Here is a 21,133-nt window from a genome sequence, read left to right as displayed (position 1 = left end):
AGTGCTTGAGATAAGTTCTTGGGTGATCTGGATATGCTCCGTTGGCAAGTTAAATGGTCTGGAAATGTGTTACGGGCCACTGAAGTATCTAGAAATGTGTCGTGGGCCTTTTTATATAACAGGGCCACATTTGGCCCGCTGGGTATGGGTTGGGCTTGTGCGTTTTAAGGCATAGTATAGTATGAGGTGTTACATCAAGGGTGTTCAGCCTTCAGTACAATGTGTGCCATTTTATTGATTTTGAAATGTGTGATGGGACACTTGATTGAGCAATCTGGAACAGTGCCTTGGGTCACTTAAGATGATCTATAATTATTCTACGGGTCGGAGTTGAGTGCTCTGTAACTGTGTCACTCACTGTGATCTGTAAATATGCTGCATGCCACTTAAAAGTATTGCCATTTGGTAGGGTTCTGCAGGTCACTTGAATGATGTAAATTTGCCACGGGTCACTCAAGTGAAGTGGAACAGCAGCACATGTAACTTGAGCTTTCTGGAACTGTTCCATGCTGATCTGTAATCATTCCACTGGTCATTTAAGTGATCTGGGAATGTGAAGCGAGCCACATGATGGACAAGCCACATGAAACTGTGCTGCGGGTATCTTTAAACGAGCTGGAAATGTGTCGCTTAGTTCATTTTCACAAAATTAGGTTTGAAGTCATGGGCCACATCAGATGACTCTGGGGCCACATTCGGCCCTTGGACAATGGGTTGAGCATGCAAGTATTACATTTCCATGGTACATAGACAGGGTGGTTTTTTTTTTTTTTTTTTTTTGAAAAGGACAGGGGGGGGGGGAAATGGATCATGATCATTAATTGGACTATTCAAATAACGCTAGAAATTTGATTTTTTTAGTTTTTATATTATGCATTGTTTCTGATATGACATTCTGTGCGAATGGACGATTTTTAAATTCATTAGAGCGAACTTGAATTTCTTTAAATATTAATAGATAATGCTATGATTAAAATACTCAAGGTATGATTCTGAACAACAGAACATTTTTAAATACTACAGCAATTTGGGAATTCCAGTTTTTCCCCCTTCTATTTTTTTTCTTTTTCTTTATGATATTCTTATTTTTCCTACTTTTTTCGCTTCAAACTTTCACTTCTAGGCCTGATTATTCAAAATTATGGTGCCCATCTTGTGTATAGATGAAACAGTTGGCATTACAATGAAGTTGGATACATAGGCCTATTCTAGGTTTTGTGACTCTGATGATACCCAATAATGTTCAGTTGTATTCTGTATTTTCAGGGCATGCAGAGATGCATAAACAATATTTGCAATGCTCAGCAAAGAGCTAGAAATGAAAGTGCTTCATTTGTCAAAAATGATTACACTGGCATTGAGTGCTAAAATTCAAACAAATCCTTTTAAAGAAAGGTATGCAGGGCTCCCACTCATCCTACTTTTTGGTAAAATATCATACTTTTGTCCTATTTTCTAGTTTTTGTCCTACTTTTCCACCAAATCTTATCAACAAAATTTGTGTAATTGATTTTAATTGAGCAGGGAATCATTGATATATTGCCAAATATTACAAATGTTGGAGAATGCAATTAATGATTCTGCCAAAGCAGAAATTGTATCGTTTTTAAGGTTATTTGTGGGGGGGGGGGAATGTGGACCATTTGGTTTATTAATTTTTCATTTGCTTAGTTTGAAGGTTCTACAAGTATAGTAGTCATTAGAAACTTCTATATAGAGGGAAAAAATAATTTTGTATTTATTACTTCATGGTCTTGGACAGTAACTAACATTCATCATTCAAAATTATGGTGCAAATAGGTGAAACAACAGTTTGCATTACAAAGCAGTTGGATATAGGCCTATTCTAGGTTTGGTGATTCTGATGCTACCCAATAGCATTCAGTTGTCTTCTGTATTTTTAAGGCATGAAGAGGCATAAACAATATTTGCAATGTTCAGCAAAGAGCTAGAAATGGAAGTGCTTCATTTGTCAAAAATTAATACACTGGCATTGAATAGTAAAATGCAAATAAATCCCTTTATAAAAAAGGATGGAGAACGCAGTAAAACTATCTGGTTCACCTTGCCTTACTTACATCGGATCTTGTAATTAACATTTTGCACTGCCCTTTTGAACGTGATCTCGAAAGAGCATCATTCTTAAAAAATGTGCGTCTTCAAAATTTGCTGTGCATTGTCGAAGAGAGATGAGACACTCTGCACTTTGGAAAACTCCAAAAAATGAATGTAATATATATGAGGAGAGACAGAAAAGAATTATCTGTGGTTGCTAAGTACACTGTTTTGGCCAAAAATTGGTTTTGTAACCAAGTCATTTGTCTTTTGGCTTGAGTCAATCTTATAGGATACTGAAATATTGCTATGAAAAAAAAAAGTTGGTTCAAAATTAAAAAAAAAATTTTTTTTTTTTTTTACAGAAAAATTTTTTTAGGGATTTTTTTTTCATTATGCTATAATTATGTTGCCTAAGAGGGGTAACCCTCTCCCGTCTTACTTTTTAGTCCTGCATTTTCCTACTTTTTCTCATTTTTTGAGTGGGAGCCCTGGGTATGGACAACGCAGTAAAACCATCTGGTCCACTTTGACTTATTTATATCAAACCTTGCAATTTACACATTTTGCACTGCGCTTTTGGAAGTGGTCTAGAAAGAGTGTCATTCTTAAAACTTGCATGTCTTCATAATTTGCTGTGTGCATTGTCATTGAGAGTTGACAGACTGGACTGTCCAAAAAAAGGTATGTAATGTATATTGTGAGGAGAGACAGAAAAGAATTATATGTGTGGTTGCTAATATACCCTATTTTGGGCAAAAATTGTTTTTGTAACCAAGTCATTTCTGTCATTTTGCTTTGTCTCGAGTCAATCTTACAGGATACTGAAATAGTGACATGAAAATAATAAAAAATTCAGATTTTTTTTATTATGTTATGATGATATATAAGAGGGGTACCCTGCCATTCTACTCCTTTTAATTTTTTGAGTGAGAGCCCTGCAGAAGACAACATAATTTTTTTTATAATTGATATCAGTTTGTCTGCCAACATGGAAGGAGGGTAGGGTCAAAAAATAAAAAATGTTTGGCTCTTAAAAAATTGTTCTGCCGCCTAGATTTTTTCTTTTTTTTGTGATTTGTCAAGCCCTGATATAGACAAGCTCTCTTATTTAAAAATGAAGATACAGCCAAATAATTCCAATGGTAAACGGTGAAGTTGTAAGGGTTGGTAGTTGAAGCATGACCCGAGACTGAAACATTCTCCCTACTGAAGCGCCCAAGATTTCTCAATGTTTTTGCCCAACTTAATTAGTGAGGTTGAAACATTGATTTCAAATCGCAATCCAAGAATTTGCTTTATACTGGGTCTGAGTCAGGGTATGGGTGCTTTTCTGCTGATGTTGGACATAAAAAATGCTTACAACCTAAAAAGGTTAATACCCTACCTCAATGTTCATCTCTTGATTTGTCAATACAAGGTATATAGCACATTGCTTTAAGACAGTGTTTCTCAATCTTTCTGAACTCGATGACCAGTAAAATGTCTGAAACAATTTCACAAACCACTTAGTGTATGGGTCTAATCTTTTGTTCAAACCTATGTGAATATCATTTATATTTCTGAAATAAAATTGGATAGTTTTTATTTAATTTTAATTAATATCAAATTTTCAAGTCTGCACTTGCACTTTACCTTTGCAGGCCATGTGTTGAGAAACGCTGCTTTAGGGCATGATTTTTTTTTTTTTTTTGCAAGCATACTATAGTTTGCTGTTGACACTTTCAATACCTTTGCATTTATCCCAATTATTATTATTATTTTTTTTTTTATTTTTTTTTTTTTTTGCAGCTCATGAAAGTGAAACAGGATCAGGCTCTCTTGCAAAGGGAATGCGAAACTCTGAACCTTCAATTGGGTGATGCTGTTCAAAAATGGGGAGAATTTCAAGATAAGGCCTACACATTGCAGTCAGAGTTGAACATTGAAAGGCTATCTCGTGAAGAACTTCTGAATCGTTTTACTAATTCAAGGTAAGAAGATGTGTTTTTTTAATCATTCTATTTTTTCTAAATTGAGGTTCTTTTTCTGAGAATACTGATACTAGTAAATGATGAGTAAATGGCAGAATTCTAACGAAACTGTTGATTATTTCTGTATGCTGTCATTCTGGAACCTCTGGCTTGTCCTGAATTCTTGATGTAGCCTTTTCAAAGAAAACGTAAATAACATTCTCCTCTGGTACAATCCAGGGGGGGGGGGTACTCTAGTATTTGGCATTCAAATAGTTTTGTGAGAGTATAGCTTGAGTCTAGGGCAGTCACATTAGTGCTCGGATTTCTGTGACTGCATATTTTTTATGATTTTGCTATTTTTACGCGAGTATTTTTTCATGATTTTCAGTAATTTTAAGGCATTTCATATTAATTTTCATATTTTTGAGCATTATTTTGCATGAATGATGAAGAGGGATTCTTCCCCCCCCCCCCCAAAGCTCACTTTTTCTTCACTAGCTTCATTTTCCTACATTGGAAATTTTTCAAAGATATCAGCAATAATTGACAATTTTGCTTACCTTTGGCAATGATTAGAGATTTTTTGGCGATTTTACCATCAATTCACAATTTTATTTGTGTCTCTTCAGGCAATTTGGACAATCATTTTGGACAATGATTCACGATCATCCATAATTTCTTCAAGGAAATATGGTCAGTCTGTTTATAAAGACATATTTTTAGATTTTTACGGAGTATTTCAAGTTTTTTTAGGACATAAATGCATTTTTTATGGAACATATTCTATCAGTTTTTAGGTCGTAAAAATTCTAGCATCAGTATCCCTAGTAATCAGTATGTTGTCATTCAGATTAAACACCGTTTTATGGTTTATAAAGTATTGTAAAATATTAGAGTTTATATCTTTCACCCTTTTTTAAAAGCAAAGATGTCTATAGTTGTTGAGGTCATGATTATGGGAAAATATGGCTGTTCTGGAGAATTATGCTTTAGCGTTTGAATGATCTTATCCAGTGTTTCTCAACTGCCTGGTCTGCGGCCCAGTAACAGGCTCTGGCATCAGCCACACTAGGCTGTGAGTGATTGTCCATTTCATTTTTTCCCCATTTGTCATGTGTATGACTGGGCTTTCCACTCACAAAAAAAAAATCAACTAGGCCACTTTGGAATCTAAAGGTTGAAAATCACTTAGCTATATAACAATAGCTATATTACAATATTCTTGATAAACATTTCCCCTGTGTAATGCTTAGCTCTAATATCTTGGATTTATATTTTTATACATTGTGTGCTTATGTTTCTTGATTTAATTTTTCCTTTCAGAGACAAACTGAGAGAAAATTATGATGAACGCCTTGAACAAGAACGAAATAAAATAAAAATGGAATTGAATCAGATGCATGAGAAAGAGATAAGGTTAGATTTTTAGTTATCACAATTGGTCTTGATAGAAAATTATTTTACAATCATATTAAGTATTTATTCTTTGTATAATATAGTCACTTTAAACATTACATGCAATTAATGTGTATTTCCAATGGAAATTTTCATATTGAAAAGAAGTATTTTAGGTTTTTGACAGTATTTTGAGCCAAAAACTGTCAGGCGTCAAACACCTGCAACACTGTTCTTAATGTCAAAAACAGACAATGCTTTATTCTGATTCACATTATCACTTGATATTATTATGGTATGAAATTTTTGTTTTAACCTTGAAATTTGAAACGACTAGAATTTCCTGGACTTGACGTTATTATTGTGTACATCTATTTCTTTTATTTAGATAATCATGTTTTTGTTAATTATTTTATTGTCAATTTTAATATTCATGAATAATACATATCTGTACATATATTTTGTTTTTGATCAGGTCTTTGAGTGAAAGTAGAGCTTCGGCTGTTCGGCAAAGAGAAGCAGCAGAAAGTGCAATGGTTGAATTCAGGATAAAATATGAGCAACTATATGCACGGTATATCACATTTTACATTTTTTATGCTGTTTGTTTTCACACTTCTCTCCAGCGCTTGATGATTTCTATATTTTTTTTCTTGTACATAATTTATAGTACATTTTACTTTGGCAACCATACTATTACAGACCAAACAGTATTTTGCTATATACTTCAAACCAAGGATACTCAACCTTCTGAAAAGCACTGGTCACTTAAAATGATTTGGTATTGAATCTCACACCATAGTCAAGTGTAAAGACCGCTATACATAGTCCAGTCTGCCTGCACAGGCAAATGTGGAAGTTTGTATTGATACCAGATCTTTGATATATATATGTTTGGGTTGTGTATATATATATATATGCAACACATGTCAGGTATACTACTAGTAAACCACACATGCACCTCGTACACATTCCTCTACGGAATTTCGAACAAATCTGCACATGTTGGAATGTGTGTTCTGAGTGTATGTGTGGCCTTAACATATGTGGTAAAGTTGCACTTGTTTCATGTTCATGCTGTCATCTGTCTTCCATTTTTTGAAGTAAAGATTGAAATCCTTGTACGGTTTACTGGTAGTAGGGATACAGAACATTCATTTATTTTAAGTACAAGGTTGCTGACCAAAGTTCCAACATAAGTGATTTGAACCATACTGGATAATGTCAATTTAACTAAACATAAAAATATTAAATGTGCAAACATAAAAATAATGCTGATCTAGACATTGCTTATTTCTTCATAGCACATAGAATTTCATACATTCAGTCTTCAAAATTTCAAACAGCACATTCAGGAAACAATCATGCTATACCTTTAACATGAGCATCATTTTCAATGTTTTTTCTTGTGTTTATATCATTGTACACTCAATTGTTATTTCATACGTGAATTATGATAGTAGAGAAAAAGTAGGTTGTGCCTTTTGAATATTTATTTTAACTGTTATTGAAGCTTCTGTGTTTTTATTTTCACCAGCTTTCACGAAACATCAACTCACGATTCTGCAGAGATTAAAAAATTGAAAAGAGAGCTCGATGAGACCAAAATGGACTTTTCAAAAAAGACTGCTGCCATGGAACAACTGAAACTTGCCCATGAGAAGAAGCTTGGTGAATCCAATGGAGCTGCTTTGAAATTGCAGGTGGTGATTATTATTATTTTGTTAATGATGAATTTTTTAACAAAAAGTGGTATTTTTATTTAAAAATACAGTAGAACTTATTTAATTCGAGTTTTGAATAATTCAAGCTTTCATGAACTCCCTTTGAGTTTTCTATCTAATTTAATGTTAAAATTTCTTGTTTAATTTAATTTTTTTTTATATTGTGGATAATCAAAGTTTGAGGAAGAAAATCATGATTTTTGTGTAAGGGTCATTCCCAAAGAAGTGTACATTTCACATTTTTGAAATGAAAAATTCAAAGTTTAATTTTCAAAATAAAATTGATCTCAAATTATAGCCAATGACGAAGTTTAATATTTAATAAATATTTTTCAGTTTTATTTTGCAATAATATTTTATATTTTTGTTTTATGACTGAAAGGTGTGGATGTTGTCCATTCTGTTACGAAAACAGACCTGCCAACTCTCCGGATTTCAGCTGAAAATTAGATTGTATGCGAACTTTCACATTGTCGTGACTTCAATGACTGCCGTCATCATTCGGAAAAACACCTATAGAAGACGACCGTGGTTGTTTCCATCGACCAACCGGAGGTGGGGGGGGGGAAGTGACCGCATTTAAGCAACTGGCAAAGACGTGCCTTTGTTTATGTGGCATTTATCGGCAATAATTTATCAGGGGTAAGCCCTTGGTTGCTGAAATTCCTGTGTAATCGTTATTGTATTCCATTAACAGCCGTGCAGTAAACACAAGTTTTCTCGTCGGCAGCTTTGTATTTTGAAGTTTTTAAAATTGTTTCCTCCAATTAAATATGTCTTCAGAAAGAAAATATAAATCTTTAAGCTATATAAAGCTTTTAAGAGTTCATATACCCAATATTATCAATCACGGATAGCATATGTGAAAGGAAACATTTATGTTTTATGAACAGTATGTGGATGTGATTTCTCTATTCTGCATGGAAAAACCTGACATGGAATTATATTCTGCTCAGGGGCAATGCAGAACTGGTCTTGGGAGGGGGGAGGAGGAGGAATGAAACTTTTTCTTAATTTATTAAAAAAAGAAATTTTTGTGAATTTTTTTTTTTGATCAAGTCTATGAGTGCCAGGGGGTACCCCCCTCTGGAGAAGTTGGATTTCTGGATTCCAAAAGTTGGCACGTCTGCGAAAACAAGTATCATAAGAAAATAATTGTTATTTCTACTTTTTTAAAAAATATTTTACAACAATGAAATCAGCTAATTTTGTACTCATATGTTGAAGAAAAAGCTGTTTTAAAAAAATTTTGGACATTTTTTTGTCGTTTTGATGGTTTTTCATGAATTTTTCAAAACTGTACATGGAAAAGTTTTATTTTTTACATACATTTCGCTACTCAAAATCAAAACTTTTTATTTCTGACAGAAAATGGGTTGTAATTTCTAATATAACATCTTAGTTTGAAGTGTTCTTAAAATTTTTTGCCTGTGAACTGCAAAAATATTTCCTGTAACATTTATATTTTTATATCCCCCTTAACAATCGCATAATTTTCAAGAAAATCGCAATAAAAGTGGCTATTTTTTTTTATTTAAGAAAATTGTATAAAAATAAGTATATGAACAATATTTTTTTAGCTTGAAATCAAGAAAATTTAAATTTTCAGGAAACCAACAATCAGGGTTATTGTGACTGAATGTTGGTTTTCCAGTAAGTAGAAAAAAAATGTGTTTTTTAAAAAAATACATTAAAAGAAAATTTTATGAAACTTACACATAATACAAATAAATATCAATAATTTTTTCTTGTATGATAAATTTCAGAGCATGAGATGCAAAGTCCAACGTCACAATATGGACAGTAGTACTGAGTTTCCTTCCTACATCTCTTATTGTTTGCATCTCTTCTCGAACAACAAACTTTGCATTCTCTTGATGGTTGTCTTTTCTTATCAGATGGAGGTATTTGTCTAAGAAAATGCCTTTCAATCAAACGGTTAGGGTTATCCTCCAAGCTTGGCCGGCATCTTTTTGGAATGGTGTCTGATGACTGATACGTTTCAATAAGTTCATCTACTAAAGACAAACGAAACATCAAATGGGATTTTTCCCCCACCTTGTTTTTTGTAAATAAGATATGAATTCAAAATAGTTTGATCTAACAGATGAAAAAATATTTTCTTATAGTATTTCTTTCCCCTTTTTTGAGCAATAAAGTAATCTCCAAGATATTGGTCTACAATATCTACTGCTCCCATATTTTTGTTGTAATCTGTTACAACTGTAGGTTTTTCACAACTTTGCTATGGCACTGTACATCTACCACATCATTTGTATGGACAGTAGATAACATTATAAATAGTTTGGCATGTAAAATAAGAAATAAAAAATTTTCAGAGTATAAGAAATGGATCGTTTTTAATCTTTTCGGTGCATTACTTTGATTACTCCAGCTCGGAAATATCATGGGCACGAGAAATAGAGGGCGAAACCTCTGTTCGTAATTTTGACGGGTGCGAGAGGAAAGGGGTTAAAACAGTAAAACGTTATTTCTAGTTGTAAATGTAATAATAATAGTATAAATTGTCATTCCCAATATCATCAACTAAATTTGCTGATCGCATACATTCCAGGTGACAGAAAAAGAGTTAGAAAACCTGAAAACTTCCACCTCGGAAAAGATGCAAGCTCTCGAAAGTGAATTAGCATCGTGTAAAGCAAAGCTGGAAATCTATCAAGACCTTGAAAAAGAGCTGAATGATGTGATTGCCGAAGCTGCTCAAGGTGATTTGATAATTCTATTATTTAAAATTTCAAAATATTGAAAGCAATGTTTTTTGGTCATTTATTATTATTGTTTTCCTGAAAATAAGCCCTAGCATGATTTTTCAGGATGCTTCTAATATAAGCCATACCCTGAAAATAAGATAACCTAGCTAAAATTGTCAGTGAGATGTATTTAGTATGTTTTTGCAACACGACAAATCGGATGTATTGAACTATATAAAATGATGATGGTTTTATTATTATTTATTATCAAATATAAATAAATGATATCATTGAATTTTCATTGAAATTTTCTTTAACACCCAAGCAGGCCTCCTTGGACGAGAGGTGAACAGCCCACGGCTGGGATTCCATGAAAAGTTTGGACACTACAAAAGTTTTATAAAAAGATCTTTTATAAAACTTTTACACTGTAATCCCAGCATACGTAAACAGATGGATTTGACTTTTATCAAAGAAAAATGAAGAAAATTACCACTCACAGCGTTTCTGATGATAATTAAAAAAACAACGTATAGCCGGTATTCCACTATAAAAGTTCTTTAATAAAACTAAAAAAAATGCAACCAATAAGTGTATTGGTTGCATTCGAGCAAATGTAACCGAGTAGGCTTATTGGTTGTTTTAAAGTTTTATAAAAGAACTTTTCTAAAACTTTTATAGTGTAAAAATATGTAAGATAAAAGAATATATTTATTTTTTCAAAATTATCATAATATAATTTATAAGTTGGCAAAATAATTTTAATCATTGATTTCAGTGAGGAACAAATTCAACTAGGCTTCCTCGAAAAAAAATGGAGGATCTTTATGAAATAACTTGGTGTCCGAAAATATAACAATGTCTTTGAAAATGGATCACATAGTCACAGTCATAAGCTGATAAAGACCTGAATAAGGGGCAGGGCAAATCACTGAAAGTATGCAAAGTGAATAGGCCGTTGTCCACCTCCCTTCTATGCAGATAATAGGAAAATTTCATTGAAGGGGGTGGGTAGCAGTAATTCCTCCCTTCCCCTAGTACCAACCTATGGTCACGGTATGCAATCCCCTATTTCCCCCATTCATTTATATGACGCCTTCTTTGGCAGAAAAATATTTTGTCATGTAACAAATTAGAGATTTTTCAAGTCTGTGTGTGTGGAAATTAGCACCTATGCACTTCTCCTAAATCTGAAAGTACCTTTACAAATATTCTTGATGCATTGCTTGCAGTTCTTACAATTGTAAATTTATTTAAACCTTTTTTTATTTTAAATGGTATTTGTTTTTAGTGGAAGAAATTGATCCAGAGGTAGTGTTGGATAAAGTTGCTGGTGGAATTCCATTGCCATCAAATGCACGATATACATTCTCACGTTGGTATGCAATTGCTCATGTATAATATATGTTCAATTAATGCCATATTTTCCTGCATATAATCTGCAGGTTGAATTGAAAAACATTTGATATAAACATTTTTTTATGAGCAATTGTAATAGAAATATTTAAAAAAATGAATTTTTTAAATATTTATAGATATTGTATAGATTCAAGTAGAAAAATAGGCATTTTTTTAAATACCATAATGCAACAAACAACCCCTTCCATCACTTGAGATTTTGTCATTGATGAATTTTTTTACAAAAATCAAGTGATTTAAATCACTTGATTTTTGCAAAAAATAATTGATTTAAATCAAAATTTAAATTTTGTTTTTCCTTTACATAACTTCAATGATATTGAAGTAAAAGTAACCTGGTATGCATGTTATTGATATGCAGTAAAGTTCATGATTAAAAAAAGTATAAATGATCTTTGGGGTAAATATAGACTTAAACTTAATCCCTAGATGCAGTGCAGAAAGGAAGCTGTTCTATTTCTAGATTTTGTGTATGGAAAAAATTTGCAGAAAAATATAAGGAGCGGCACTTAGCTAAACTGCACTAAGTATATTCAATGCATTACTATGTGGCACTAGGGTTCCCCTGATTAAAAAACAAATTATTATTATTATTATTTATTTATTTTTATATAAAGCCTTGAATTTTATGCCCTATTTGCTGATTGAAAATAATAGATATTCCACCAACATAAATATCATTGGACTTCAGACTTTTTTTTATTTTTCATGTTAAATTTCAAGTTTGCTCGTTTTTTTACCAAAACCCATTAAATATGTGAAAAAAAAAGTGTAAATTATTAAGCAAAATCATGCAAGTTAGAAACACATCATAATAAATGCATCCATCAATTGTGCAAGGAACAATCTTGTCAATAAGAATATGATTTTATTTAGTTGATGCTAAGGCCCTTTGGTTGTATAACTAGTGAATCAAGAAACCTTTGCCATATGTTGAACCATTGTGCCATTCACTTTAATAGGAGGAAGTGGAGGGGGCTCATGAATGAAAGCACTTTTTTCTACAAGTTAATCCAACAGATATACAATTACATAAACACAGATTTTCTGTGTTCATATTTTTTTCTTCTTTTTCATTTGTTTGTTTGTAGTTCATTCATTATTGTTGAATTAAATTTGAGATCATGTGAAAAAAGCAGGTAGGCGATATAAAAATGTGTATTCTTAATGATTAACAAGATCTGTTTTAATTAATATGCAGTCAATTAATTTTGAAAAAATCTGATTTAAATTTAAAAAAAAAAATTAATAATGATTTTTTTCATATCCCTGTCTGCATGTACGGATTATATGTGTCTGAAGACTATAAGAAGGAAATCATGATACATGAATTAATGAATTGTATTGTAAGTGTTGAGTTCGGAAAGTGCGTATAATCTTGGTTGCCAAAAGTTATTAGATATGCTATACTTATTTGAGTTTTATTTATTTGGCAGCGTCAATTTGACAAAGAAGGTGATGGAGTTAGAACGGAAGATCCTTTCGCTGCAAAATGAATTACAATGCGAGAAAAACAAGAGACAGAAAGCAAATGAAGAAGTGAGTAGTAGTTTTCAGCATTTTAATTTCCCTAGATATAAAATAATGTATTCTTACGTAGTGATTAAAATTCCCCATAGCAGAATCTGTCATGTTATGCTATAGTGTCTGTGCATTTTATTTATCCAAAACATGATTCACTGAGAGTCATTTTTTCATTGTTGTACATATAGTCAAACTTCAGTAAGACAATCTTTCAAAGCTTAACCTTTTATTGTGTTGCTCTCAAGCAACATGAGTTTCTTATATTTTCTAAATAAAGGCATTTTATATTTTGACCTTGCACATAAACATTTGATTTTTACTTGTGAGCTGTTCATGAAGTTTCCATAATTATCAGCAGAATGGCTAAAAGGTACATATGCCACCTATTACTTAACAAGCCAAGTAAGAATGATTTTTAACCCTTGAAACTCTAAATAGTGGAAAAAATTTATTTTACCGATGCTTTTGTTTACCATTGCTAATAACTCTGAAAGAAATAATTTTCTGTTGTAAATGAAAACTAATTTACAGATTTCAGTTTGATGTATTTGGCCTACACCGTATTGAAGAGTTTCAAAATTATACAATAAATCAATGCAAGTTCAAGGTCTCAAAAAATCCTTAAATGTTTTCTCATGAGTTTTTTAAAATTTTTAAAGAGGAAAAATCATATTCAAATTTTTCGGAACTGGAAGATTTCTTCAGAATACAGGATATCTGACAATGATAAAAAATGAGAAGCAAGCATAAGATTTCTGGCTTGAATACTGGTACATGTTAGGACAAGTTTAGCCACTGGCCCACGACTGTTTCAGATGATTCTTATATAAGAGTCACTTTTATTTCTCTTAGTTCAAATTTGTTCATGATTTTTCATTTTGACATTAATGTCAAATATGTTATGTAGCTGATGGAAGCGAACAAGTTACTGAAGCAAGTCCAACAACCATATGGGTATTTGATCGCAACCGTGAAAGAAAATGAAGACTATATCGAGAGGTTGAAATCAGAGATTGCAGATCTTAAGAAGAGGGTGCTGGCAGCCAAGAGAGAAAAGGACATCATACTCACTGAGAAGAATCAATTGGCTGCTGCCTTGAAAGAAAGCCAGACAAACAGAGAAGTAACCAACATATTTTCTTTGTGAAATTTTCTCATTTACGTACATTCATTCATTTATAGTCCGTTTCAGGTTAACTTTGCAGTGCAGAGAAAGGTAGAGAGTGTATTCCTTCGCCGCAAAATATAGTTCCCATATATCGGAGGCTTACGATGATCATTTATGCAGAATATTTCAATTTTTTGAATGATTGAAAATGAATACTGAAAAAATAGTGTTCTGAATCGATCTTTATTCGTTTAAGAATTTTAAAATAGAAAAAAAAATGATCACCAATATGCATAAAAAAAAGATTTTTCTCAGTGAGATTGGCGAGAATCAGCTATACCTTACCGCGACTGCGCATTGATACATTGGTTAAAAAGCTTTCGTTGTCATAGCAACGTGTGATGCGGTTCCCTCGTAGCTTCCCTTTCACTGCAAAGTTAACCTGAAACGAACTATAGTTGGTTGAACTCATTTATAATATGGTGAATATTAAACATTAAATTAAAAAAAAGGAAGTTATGTCATCAACCCCAAAATCAAATTTATTGTTAATTTTTTTTGACTTTGTATATACTCTTTTTTTTCAACCACACATGGTTAATGATAGCATATATAAAAAATGATTCTGGGAAGTAAATTTTTTGATACTTGTCCAGTCCCAGACCTTGGGTATTATTCATAAAAAATTGTAACTTCTCACCAGTTGCATTTGCTAAAATTAAAGTAACTAGTCAGGTCTCCAAAATTGGAGACCATGGAATAATGGTCTCCATGGTCTCCAATTTTGGAGACCATGCAACCTTTCAAAAGAATTTTTTAAATGAAATGTTTAAAACATTACGCAAACTAATGCATATTCTGTCTGTCAGGAATGAGTGTAAAATTCTCGTTTATGTATATTTTTTCGTAGGAATTCTTGAAAGTCAAGGATCAGGTGCACATGCTTATGCAGAAGAGGACCCCAGAAACAGCATTTGAGGCGAGGACGGGAGATCAAACAAAGAGAATCACAACAAATAAAGTAATTTTTTTGTGTTAGTCAGCATCACAAATTTAAGTTTGGTTTCATTCTTAAGTGTTTTAGCAAACAGACAAGATAAAACTGACACAATATAAGCTCGAAGAAGTCATTTAAAGGATCTGTAAATTTAATTCTGGCATAGCAGCAGGAAATTCAAAATATGAATGTACGTGCTGTCATTAAGTATTTTCTCTGCATCATCATCAGGGCAGTACAATTGAGTTGAGCCTATGCCATTGTGTTAGCATTTCTTCCAGTTTGGGCACATTTCTAGACAATAGCATTCACCATTCACATTTTTATCGCCAAGATAATATTAAAAAAAAAAAAATCTGTTTTCCTCGACAATCAGGTAGTGTTGTGTGTTGTGATTTTTAATAAGTGAAATTGAGTGAGAGCAGGAGAAACATGATGTGACCCTTCCCCCATCTATACGAATATTTTGATTGTGGGTATATCAAAGAAAATAGTTGAAGTATAGAGGGAAAAATTTTTGAAGAATATGCTTTTCAATGTAATTATTATTTCCAAATTGTGACTTAATATAAAAAAAACAATGAATGTTTCATTCTTGTACAAGTTGAGTCATGAGTGACTATGTCATCATGACATCAAAGTCATTCTAGATATAACCTTTGATAATGACAACCAGGAGTTCCAAAATGTGTCAAACCATTTATTTTCTTTAAATATTTGTCTTTAAAGCATTATCAATTAAAATCTATTAGTATAATTTTCCAAAAAAATGTCAGTGGAATGCAGCAGCATGATTTCACAATCATCTTTATTTCTTTTTGATATACTTATCAGTCAGTTACTGTTATCAGAAAACCCCAGGTCTTAATGTGATCACATAAAGTGATAAAGTTCAGTTCTCTGTACCGTGTTGGGAGACTTAAAATTTGAATAAAGATATAAAAGGGGGGGGGGGGGAAACAATTTTTATTTCGACTGAAAGCTTCCAAATTAAAGTGTTATTTATATTTAAAATAAAAGACTTAATATATGTGAAAAATAAATCTCTGATTAAATAAAGTATATTTTATTATATATTTTTCCATGCTCTTCTTTCAATCAGAAAAAGACAAGCCCAAAGAAAAAGTAAATATTGTTTGAAAGAAGGCACATCCTTGGCGCTAAATGCAATAAGCAACAGCAGTGATTACTGTAATCATGTGATTCAGTGTATGAGCTTGATTAAGAAGACGCCTTAATCAACACAGCATCTCCCGTAATTGTTCACAACATAATTGGAGTTATTCATGGAGCGTCTCAAAAAATTTGGAAGGTATTTTAGAAAAGAAAGGCCAATCATTTCATTTATTTTTTTTGGCATTTATGTTTGTTGTTTTTTTAAACAGTTTTAGCTGATGTCATTGTACATGTTTAATTTTATTTGAGGGTGGGGGCGAGAAAATTAAGAGTTGAGTTATTGTTTGCTTTGTTCTACCTAACATGCTATACACTTTTGGTCGGATATAAGTGAATAAAGAAGAAAGATGAAATTATATATTGGCATATACACAAATTCCCGCAAGCTGAAGTGTGTGAGCGACTATAACATTAAAGGTCCCCAGGCAGTCGTATAGCTAGCACTCATACCTCTGGCTATGCATACCTATCTGGGTTCTATAATCTGTTGACCTCTGCAGGGCTCGGCACGGGTCACTTTTTCCCCTAAAAGTCACTTTTTTAGAAGCTGGTCACTTTTATTACCTATTTTCGGGCCCAGGTCACTTTTTCCACTTTTTTTAGCAAAAAAACCTCGGTCTCGCGCGCTTTTCGGGTGTCAGTGTTTTTCTTTTCTTCAAGGACGAACTTTACCGGTTCAAGGTCGCTAATTTTCTCCCTCCCTTCATTGAACTACGATCGTACAAGGAACCCATATATATATATATATGAAGGCGTCTTTATCTTCCCGGGAGCATACCGTGTGACGTCAGCATAACTTGATTTCAAGGCGCTTGGAAAGAAAGCTCCTTATAGTTAAGAGTCGTCATTTTATGGAAAAGCCGATCGGAAAAAAATAGCGTATTTACAACAAAGAATTTTTCCCCTCCTCTACTACCATTCTTTCTTATTTCCCCACTCGTTCTTTCATTTTCATCTTATTTTAAAATTGATCCTTTATTTTATTAGTTTTAAAAAGTTTGTCCTAAGGGCCGAATTCCTTTCTTGGAGCATCGAGCAAGTTACATTTGTTGTTTGTTCTATCGTTACTTTTATTAATTTTTTTTAACATTTGAAATGACGATTTAAAGGCTCATTTACATTGAGCGAGTTTATAAAGAGAGCCCGTGCAGAAATTAACTTACGCGCAGCGGGAGAATACCAAAGCGCGCATATTAAAGATGCATACTATTAATACGTATTAAGCGTATTATTAGTACGCTTTGGAGAATACTCTTGTAGCTGGCCAACGTTAAAGAAGCTCGCAAGTATTTTGAATTTACTTAGAATTAAAAAAAAAATCATCCGACTGAAAATCGCGATCTATCTAGAAATAAAATTCGTACTATTTTTCTAACTGGATTTAAATCTCAGCAAGAAACCGTAGCCCCAGATATGATCGAAAGGAGAACTGTTTATAAGATCACAGAATCCTGCAATTCAACGTTTATGGAAGGATGACGTCACTCTCTGCTACCATACGATGGTTTTTAACAACTGGCTGTTGCGAAGATATATTTTGGAAAGAGAGAAAATTCAACTGCCCCTGCTGGGAATCGAACCCACGTCCTTTCACTTTCCGGTTGAATTTTCTCTTTCCAAAATATATCTTCGCAACAGCCAGTTATTAAAAACCTTCGTGTGGTAGCGGAGAGTGACGTCATCCTTCCATAAGTCTCCATCTAGTGGCAGCGTCAGCAGTTGTGAGCTTGGCCTGAGTCTGGTCTGGCCGTCCATGTACGGTCCTTTTCAGTGTACACGAGCTCCAAGGAAAGATTGAGAGATTCGTTGCCTCTGTAGTCTAGTGCGTTCACCCGGAAAGTGAAAGGACGTGGGTTCGATTCCCCGCAGGGGCAGTTGAATTTTCTCTCTTTCCAAAATATATCTTCGCAACAGCCAGTTGTTAAAAACCTTCGGATTCAACGTTTATTTAACCAAATCAGATGAAAATTGGTCATCAGGCTGATGAAAACTCAGTTAACGTGCATGCGAGCCGTACATAGAGGTGGATTTAACGGTGGGCACAGCGACCGCGCCTTTGGCCCCTACTTTATACTTTTTTCATAATTTAAGGGGCGTAATATTAATTTTTTTTTATGCCCGGGGCCGTCAACAACTGACCTTTATCCGCTTCTGGCCGTAACTTAATTTAGAGCATCTTCACGATGCTGATTGTTGACTTAATATCGACATATTGCGCTCCATTCTCGGTGTTGTGTAAAAAAAATCCCCTTTTCAGACCTCGGAAGTTATTACAACGTTTTTGTCTCGAGTCGCTGTTATGACCGCAATAGGAAAGGGCGGGGTCTGGTTCCACGGGTGTTGAACGAGGAAGGGTGCCGAGTTTACTCTTTTTTCCGTTATTAAAAATGGATACCGGCCCCGGGCGATAGTAAATTTTCGTTCGTACTTGCGGCCCGGGTTGCTACATACCGTGATCAAATCCAAAACTAGGGGGGGGGGGGCAATGCCTCGAATGGAATTTTTGATGGAATGGTATATTTAAGAAAAGGAAATAAATTCCTTTGCAAAATTATCGAATTTCACAGTCAAGGGGCAGTAAAATTACATTTCCTCTCCAGAAAAAATATCGTATTACGGCCATGGTAAATCGGGTGCCCCGGGTGGGGGCGAATTCACTGCTTTTGTTCTTTGAAAATTACGGGAGGAGTCCGAGCTAACGTGGCGACTTTTTTTCGCGCTAAAATAAGTAGCCCTGACAGCAGCATCCATAAACTCTATCAACCGCATTTATAAACCCCGTATGTCGTTGATTCGATTTTTGTGTTCATTTTATCCTAATTTTCCGTATTTCCCGATATATTTCTATCGATTTTCGCATATTGCCGCATATTTGGTTGATTCATGTTATAAATTATATATTTTTTTGTAATTTTATGTGCCCTTTGTCAGCCATCTTGAATTGATCGCCGCAAAACGGCGATTGGTTGGCGAGGAAAAAAGTCGCCACGTTGGTGCTTACAAGGTTCATGGGAAATTTACCGGGGAAGACCGCGGAGTCTTTTTCTGTTAAAAATTACGGGGGGGGGGGGGCAAAATTATATTGTTTCTGGGTAAAGTAGTAAATGTTTTTTTTGCAAGGGTGTATGTTGTGTGTAAAAAAAAAGGAAAATATATATTTAAAAATTTTTCTCTCAAAAACCAAACAATTTCAAAACTGATTTGTTTTCTCCCTCACCCAAGGGCAGTATTATTTTGGAGCCTCCTCCGCCTGTAAAAGAGTAGACCCACCCACCCTTCCCAGTCCTCCAGCCATAGGTGCAGATAGACTTGAAGGTCTTAGAGATGCGGCAGATGACAATTGATATACATCATTAGGCTCTGCCATTGACGTTGGGGGGGGGGGGATGGATTGCCCTCCCTCAACGTATAAGGGGCCGTTCAAGTATTACGTAAGCAAATTTTTAGCCATTTTTGACCCCCCCCCCTTGTCAGCAAAATTTCGTCATCAGCTCTGCCCCTCTGAATCCTAACTCATATTTTCATAAAGGGTGGTTGATGACGTAAGCATTATCGAAACCCCCCCTGTCATCAAAAGTCAGCAAGTCAGAAACACCCCCCTCCATCGATGATGACGTAATACTTGAACGGCCCCTAACAATTAAAATAATTTAGTTAATTTAAATAATTTATTTAATTCAGTAGTTTAAGTAATATTTTAATTTAATAATTTAAAATAATATTGTTAAAAATGTAATTTTAGTTTTTTTTTTAAAATCAATCATTATAGTAAATTTCTTAAAATTTGTTGGAAGATGTTATACAAACCTAATTATGTAAATCAATTTGTACTTAGTTAAAAAAAAGAGTTTGAGTACATTTTGTATACTGTCATTCATAGCATAACATAATGAAAAATCCACTAGAATGTAGATGGGACAAATTCTCTCATCAAATTTTGTGTTATTTCATTTTTTTTTCCTTCTTTGAATGTGAAAATTTTTTCCCGTTTTGAAGTTTTTCCTGCTTAAATTGATTTTAAGATGGGTTGTGGATAGCAATATGGGGCCATTCAAGTATTACATAAGCAAATTTTTAGTCATTTTCGACCCCCCCCCCCCGTCAGCAAATCGGAAACCCCCTTCCCCCCATCTATGTGATGACGTAATACTTGAACGGCCCCTATGGGGGGGGGGGGGGAAAGGCATTACTACTGTTACTTAGAAAGGATGTAATGTTACTCTCTCACACATAGTTGTTGATAAATTTGATAAGTTATTCAAAACTTTTCTGGTTAGCAGAATGCATTCGAGTTTGATTTATTTCACACTGCTATATGTAAAAAAAGCAATTTCGATGAGCTCCATTGAAATACAAAGTTTAGTGAAAACTAAATTCATTCAATTTGGTAATAATCAAAATTCATTGCCCATTTGGTCTCTTTCTAAAATTATTTTGGTCACTATTGGGTCACTTTTCAAACATTTTGGTCACTTTTTTAAATATTTTGGTCACTATTTTCACTAGTTTTGAGGCCATGATCCGTGCTGAGCCCTGCCTCTGTCTAATTCACCCATCAGAATGAGTAAAATAATTGTGGTATGACAAAAAAAAAAAATGTTTTCAGGCAATATCGTTATTCTTATTTGTACTTTGTGGCAAAAAGTCGGAAAAAAAAACTAATCTTTTCCTAAATCTTTAACCATTGACATTAATCTACTAGTGCTGGCTAAAGTGGTAAAATAATTTGGATTGAGACAATAGACATTTATAACTGTAATTGATAAGTGAATTGTGAGCTTATTGTCATTTCGTATAGTGGTTATGTACTTCAGTTAAAATTTTGGGCGGCAAGACCACTGAAGATTAATTATAGTGTCCACTTGACGTTTTGCTTGCTCACTCTTAGAGATGTGAGGTAAGTATTCTGAGAATATTCTCCTGGATGTAAAAATTAGAGAATAATCGAAAATATTAATTTTTCTTTTAAATAATTTAAATTTTTTTACTAATTTTGTTTATATTATGAAATATAAATCAGTTTTCATTGCCTGAAACATTTACAACAAAACAATTTTTGGTATAATCAC

At 33.5% G+C, this 21,133-nt stretch overlaps 1 protein-coding gene across 1 annotated transcript in view; it reads left to right on the top strand.

The window, feature by feature from the left end:
* The window catches only part of LOC149070041 (progesterone-induced-blocking factor 1-like), a 35,612-nt gene that overhangs the window by 11,499 nt on the left and 2,980 nt on the right, over positions 1 to 21,133 (top strand). The window contains exons 4-13 of the mRNA XM_089249361.1: positions 3,847 to 4,028; positions 5,334 to 5,426; positions 5,881 to 5,979; positions 6,943 to 7,108; positions 9,705 to 9,855; positions 11,132 to 11,219; positions 12,696 to 12,798; positions 13,691 to 13,906; positions 14,802 to 14,912; positions 15,991 to 16,200. Of these exons, the coding sequence (XP_089105487.1) occupies positions 3,847 to 4,028; positions 5,334 to 5,426; positions 5,881 to 5,979; positions 6,943 to 7,108; positions 9,705 to 9,855; positions 11,132 to 11,219; positions 12,696 to 12,798; positions 13,691 to 13,906; positions 14,802 to 14,912; positions 15,991 to 16,017 (1,236 nt within the window). The 3' untranslated portion in view covers positions 16,018 to 16,200. The remainder of the gene's footprint in view (positions 1 to 3,846; positions 4,029 to 5,333; positions 5,427 to 5,880; positions 5,980 to 6,942; positions 7,109 to 9,704; positions 9,856 to 11,131; positions 11,220 to 12,695; positions 12,799 to 13,690; positions 13,907 to 14,801; positions 14,913 to 15,990; positions 16,201 to 21,133) is intronic.

Source organism: Pholcus phalangioides, unplaced genomic scaffold (genome assembly GCF_987345545.1).
Source record: "Pholcus phalangioides strain wild (caught in Gottingen) unplaced genomic scaffold, Ppha-v1.0 ptg000022l_1, whole genome shotgun sequence".
Lineage (NCBI taxonomy): Eukaryota > Metazoa > Arthropoda > Arachnida > Araneae > Pholcidae > Pholcus > Pholcus phalangioides.
This window is presented reverse-complemented; position numbering and strand designations above follow the sequence as displayed.